Source organism: Triticum dicoccoides, chromosome 5B, assembly GCF_002162155.2.
Source record: "Triticum dicoccoides isolate Atlit2015 ecotype Zavitan chromosome 5B, WEW_v2.0, whole genome shotgun sequence".
Classification (NCBI taxonomy): domain Eukaryota; kingdom Viridiplantae; phylum Streptophyta; class Magnoliopsida; order Poales; family Poaceae; genus Triticum; species Triticum dicoccoides.
In genome coordinates, this window is record NC_041389.1 from 308,611,017 (window position 1) to 308,617,015 (window position 5,999).

At 48.1% G+C, this 5,999-nt stretch overlaps 1 protein-coding gene across 1 annotated transcript in view; it reads right to left on the minus strand.

Annotated features, from left to right (window-relative positions):
- Positions 1-3,435: 3,435 nt before the first annotated feature.
- LOC119308612 (CBS domain-containing protein CBSX1, chloroplastic-like) overlaps positions 3,436-5,999 on the minus strand; it is a 5,360-nt gene continuing 2,796 nt past the window's right edge. Inside the window, exons 6-8 of the mRNA XM_037584741.1 lie at positions 4,079-4,194; positions 3,933-3,990; positions 3,436-3,855 (exon numbers count right to left, since the gene is read on the minus strand). Of these exons, the coding sequence (XP_037440638.1) occupies positions 3,784-3,855; positions 3,933-3,990; positions 4,079-4,194 (246 nt within the window). The 3' untranslated portion in view covers positions 3,436-3,783. The remainder of the gene's footprint in view (positions 3,856-3,932; positions 3,991-4,078; positions 4,195-5,999) is intronic.

Sequence of the window (5,999 nt, forward strand, 5' to 3'; positions counted from 1 at the left end):
TTGAGGGCGACGGGTAGAAAGAGTCAGAATGCATTTGGTTTATTTTATTTATTTTGATTTGGATAAGACCAGTGTTAAGCAATGCGGGATAATGTGGATTTTAGTTGACCGGCGAAAGGCCAAGGCAAAATGTATGTACTCCCAATTATCAGTCGACAACATATAATATGCACATGTGTATCCAAAACTAGTATGAATGAAGTGTGAATTATATGTTACGACTATAGTATGAATATTTTGGCTACTAAATGTATAATTGGTTGTGGTAAATTTCAATTTGAAAATGCTTCTATCAATGTGTTTATCTTGAATTGGATTGGGCCAGGTTGACACCGACAACATCACAATGTAAGGTTTGTGTTAGCATTTTCATTCAAATATAAAATCATTATTATATTCTTAATTAATGCAGTTTGTAATTACTTGAACATGCAACCAATCAATAATTTTTTACTTTTACCTCTGGAGAGTCAATAAACAGCGTAAGACATTCTTATGGATTATTGCATGTATATCATATTATAATTAACATGTATGTTTTGTACAGAATCATATACCATCTAACGTTTGTTCTTGTCAAACCACAACTCTTGTATTTTGGCATAACCAAGTCCAGCATAGTTCTTCTTTGCAAATACATCCACAACTCAAACTTAACATCCCATTTTCTTATAGTCAGCATTTGAGTCATTATGAGGCTCATTTGATGCTGCTAATTCAATCGGTGACTTGGTGGCATATTCATACATGCAAGCAAGGAGATGTACCGGTTGCCCGCAACACACACATGCATATAATTATGGTATATTTTTATTTTTTTTGAAACGCGGTCCCTTAGGGCCCGATTCATTAAATAAGCTCGAAGAGAATTGCCCGGTTAATAAACGGAAAACCGGGCGAAAACCGTCACAACTAGCCCACAGAAACAAGGCACACATGGCGACCTGGCAACCCACACAAGAACGCACACACGCCGCCGAGGGGAAGCGTCGAGGCTTGCGTCGGCCGATGCCAAACAATCAACCACACGCGCCGGCGACCAGGCAGCTTCGACTCTGTCGACGAGCATTGCAGGAGAAAAGCATTGGGCTTGCGCCGAGCCAGCGCCAGAGCGGCGACTCCTCGAACACGCCGGAAGAGACCGACTACCAAGAACCATCAGCAAACCTGACTCCGCCCGAAGCCGCCATCGTTGCCACAAACAGGAAGCCGCGCAACATCCGCATTGCCAGACGGGCACCTGCCGACCACAATGCCACGAGCGTCCAGCCCATGAAGCACGCAACCGGGATCCGAAGCTCTTCAAGGCGACGCCCCAAAGAGGGAAGCGACGATGTCGACGCCGTCGCCCGACCCAACCGGGCCTTAGGCTTTCACCCGAAGAGCAAGATCCGAGGGTGTAAGAGGATGCCGGACTCCACAACGACGCCTCCAAGGAGGTTAAACGACGTCCACAGACGCCGACGCCGCCGGCCGGCAAGACCAGCCAAGCTTTCGCCCAGAGTATCCCCAACACCACCAACACCCTCACGCACTGCACCTTCGCTGACCCGCCCACCTCTCGCAGTGCCACCGCGCTAGCAGCACCAGAGAGCCACCAAGCACTTCGCCTACCCGCCGGTCAAGAAGACGCAGACGGGCCAGATCCGGCCGATCTGGCATCCCACCAACGCAGCGCCGAACAGGAGCCACCCGAGGCCAGCACGCCACTGGTCCGACCAGGGACGCGCCCCACAAGGCAGGTGAGGGGGGCGAGCCCGCCCCGACCGCCGGAGAGGAGCAGCTGACCGAAGAATAGCCGCCCGTCCACGACGCAACCTGCGACCGCCACCCGCGAGAGCCGCTGCCAGGGAGCCGTCCCATCGGAGAAGAAGCCCGGAGGTCCACCGGCGACACAGCCGAAGCCCTCGAGCGGATCCAACTCTCGACGCAGAAAGGGGATCGAGCCTCCCCACCCCGAGATCCCGCGGCCTGGCGAGAGGAAGTCGACCCCACCGCCGCCGTCCGCCGCCCGGGCTTAGCCTGGCGGCCTCCTCCGGCGACGGCGAGGGGAGGAAGGGGGGGCGGGAGGGCGGCCCGGCGGCGCGGGCCGGGATCCGGCCGTGTCGCCTCAGCCGAGACGACGCGGGGGCAACTCTGGGTGACTGTATAATTATGGTATATCGATCACATGTTTGTATTCGAAACATAAGTTTGTGGCGTTTTATGCACAAAAAGAAGTGGCGTCGATCATCATGATGATGAGTCATCGTGTATAGTATGGTGCTTGAGTTGGGTTCTTAATTTCCATATATGCAAAGTTTGGACTTAACTGAATTTAAATAGTGTATTTTGTGTTAGTTGACATGAAAAGTTTGGGAAGCACTTTGAAAGTCCATGTAAAACAGTAGGGATGCACAATGAATACATCCTCTGAAATGATAAACCCGATTATGTACAACCAAGTGGAGGCGCCCTATATATTCCAAATACATCCGACTCTCTTAAAGTACTGTAATTTTGTTGGAAAATATCATGAATATATCAAGCTATATGATGTACATCTCAAAGTTTTGATGAAAAGAATGTGACGTATTGTCATGTTTTCACCAGTGTGAAGATCTGGGCTATTGGTGCTTTATGTATAGTGACACCTGTACTGAGAGACCACTACAATTAACTAAATGAAATCAGGGATATCTCACTAGTTAAAGAAAAGAGAATAAGGAAAAGAAACCGGGATTTGGTCGCGAGGTAGCAGAACGGTCCGACTACGATGCCAATACCAGCAAAGCTCCGACGCACAAGATGAACGGTGGAACAGAACCGTGGCAGCAGCAGCAAACGAACAAAAGTGCGGCCACAACGGGTCCTGATCAATGTTTGGTGGCATGTCTGGAAAGAAATAAGCAAAAGAGTTTTCAAGGGCAGGCTACTCGAATAAACATTAGTGCCTTTCATGGCATAAAGGAAAAAAATATTTTGACGCGGCGGATGGCTTTGACGCGGATCCGGTTTGCCTGCTCCCTCCCCATGCTCTCATCCATGCTCCCACTATATCCTACGGATGTTTTCTTTTCTTTTTCCTTGCTTGCATGTATGAGTATGCCACCAAGCCATCTTTCTTGAAAAAGGAACAAGGAAAAACCATTGCAGCTCACTCAAAATATCTGTACAAGTAGATCTAAATCTCACAAAAGGTTAGCATAAAATTGAAACAACAGTAACTCATAAAAGGTTGCTCTTGCTTCATTTCCCAACAAATAGATAACCTCACCCAACTTTCACAGCCTAACAGATTGTTTGGAACTTGTACACCATAGTATGAATCATATGTTGGAAACTATATGCAAAATACATGGTGCAACCAAACCTTGTGTGATTAACATTATTTGCTACAGCCTCTTTGGTTGTAGGATGAAATCATTTTCTGGACAATTAGAAAGGGCATCATCATATCACAAAGCGTTGAATGCACTATATAGACCACTTTAATATGCTCGAGGCTCATACAAGTCATCGAGAAAAGAATATTAACCTCCATATGCCATGCTACTACTACCTAATATGGCGAGACAGCTGAGTATGCTGGCCTCAAATGAATTGTAATTGTCCTCATGCAATACCTATATTCCATTTCTCTGCAACAGTACACTACTTATATTACATTGTAAACAACATTATATCCATCTATGCTCCAGGGAAAATCTGCTTCTGCGCTACCAGTCAATATTTCAATTCAGCTGAATTGCCTAATTGCCGCAGGTTCAACCCCAGTGGTGTCCATATAAAGAACCTTCTAATTTAAGCACCTTCAGCTTTCTTCTTTATTTTGAGAGCAGCTCTGACGACATTCCCCCTTGTGATCATCCCAACCTAGTTCAGGATAGAAATTTCGTTTTAAGAAGCCAAGCTAAAGAGAGAAAAGGAGAGTCATAGATTCATCCACTCACCAAATTTCCCGTGCTATCAACAACAGGCAATCTGTGGTATTTGGTTTCAAGCAGCAACCTGTTGAACAATAAAAAGAACACCACTCTCAGTACTAATAAGTCGGTAGATTTAGCCCTGGGGATTCACACGGATTAGTTGAAAATACCTTGCAGCAGCGTCGAGGTTAGTTGTTTCACGCACCACAAGAGGTGAAGGAGTCATAACATCACCGATAACTTTGCCACTGGTTTTGCTCAAGAGTCTCTGGATCTCGCGAAATGTCTGCAGACAAGTGATTAGGAAGGAGTCTGTAAGTTACTGAACCGAGAACATTGAGTGGGAGCACACAATGAAAAATTAACTTATGTATCCCGGGGCCCTGGATTAATTGTAAAAATGGTCTCCTGCAAGGTGACCCGCTATCCCCCTACCTATTCATAATCGTCGCCAATCTGCTACAACGCTTAATCTTACAGGCATTCTCTCCCAACCAGCTCGGCCACCCGATCTACACGGATCGCCCTCCTACTGTGCTCCAGTACGCTGACGACACACTAATCATTGCCCTTGCCTCTTCGCAAGCCGTGAACACCCTCAAAGATATCCTAGACAAGTTCGCCCTGGCTACTGGTCTTAACATCAACTTCCACAAAACTACCTTTGTTTCCATCAACACGGATACCATCACTAGCCAAAACATCGCCTCCACCTTCGGCTGTGACCTATCCTCCTTCCCCCAAATTTATCTAGGCCTACCCCTATCCCATACGCGCCTGCCTTCCTCTACTTTTGAACCTATCATCCAATGTTTCCTGAAGTACCTCTCCGGTTGGGCGGCTAAACTACTCTCTTGCGGCGCTAGACTAACGCTTATCTCCTCTACTCTCGACGCCCTTGCCACTCACTTCATGTCCGTTTTTAGGCTACCCAAGAAGATCATCAAAAGGTTAGACGCTATCCGTAGATCCTTCTTCTGGGCCACGAAACATGCTCGGGGGCCAAGTGCCTTATCGCTTGGAAAAATGTATGCACACCCAAAACTGCTGGGGGTCTAGGCCTCAAAAGCCTGCTTCTCCAAAACAACTGCCTCATGAAATTTGCCTCCAAGCTTCTCCAAAAACAAGACTTACCTTGGGTTAACTGGTTTTTCCAACACTACTCTCTTGACTTCGAAAACAAACCTCACAACCCCTCATACCTATGGAGAATCATAAACGAACAGCTCCGCCCCCTCCACAAAATCTCTTTTGTCCTTACCAACAATGGCACCTCCACCTTCTGGCTAGACGCTTGGCTGCTCCCGACTCCGCTGGCAGACACCTACCTTTTCTCCCACTCCACCTCAACCTCAGTCCTGGTATCACATGTCATGCAGAATGGCTTACTCGCTACTCTGCGGAACCGCCTAATCGATGTTGCTTCTGTAGAGCTTGCGTCGGTTTTGTCTTTGTTGCAGGATGTTGCCACCAACGACGCGTCTGATGACAGGTTCCTCACCCACGGCTCACCGTTCTCTTCAAGGTGCGCCTACTCGCTGCTCTCCTCCGACCATGAGATCGATCTCAACACAAGGTACATCTGGAGCTCCAAGGCACTGATCAAGGTCAAGATCTTCGGCTGGCTTCTCTGTCGTGATCGATTGAGCACGATGGTGAACTTACATCGCAAGACCATCTCCTCTCATTCAGACTGTCCGCGCTGCGACTTCACTCATGAGGCCGTGACGCACCTCACCCTCCTTTGCCCATGCGCGGCACAGGTGTGGTCCCTCTTGGGGCTGCAACCACCTCCCTCCATCGACTTCCTGTGGACTACTACGACACCGGTCGGCCTCGACATCAACATTTGGCCCACCGTCGCTCTCGTCATCCTCTGGAAGCTATGGGACTCCAGGAATGCTCGTGTCTTTCGAAACAAGCTACACTCACCCCTAGATACTCTTTATTTCAGACTTTACGCGTTGGGCCTTCAGATTTAAGGACCCCGTCAATAGCGAGGCTGCCGTGTCTTGGTGCCTATACCTCTCCTCTCATTGTAATCCGTGATGAAACTTGCCCTTTGGGCCTTTGAGTAATATACACAGGTGG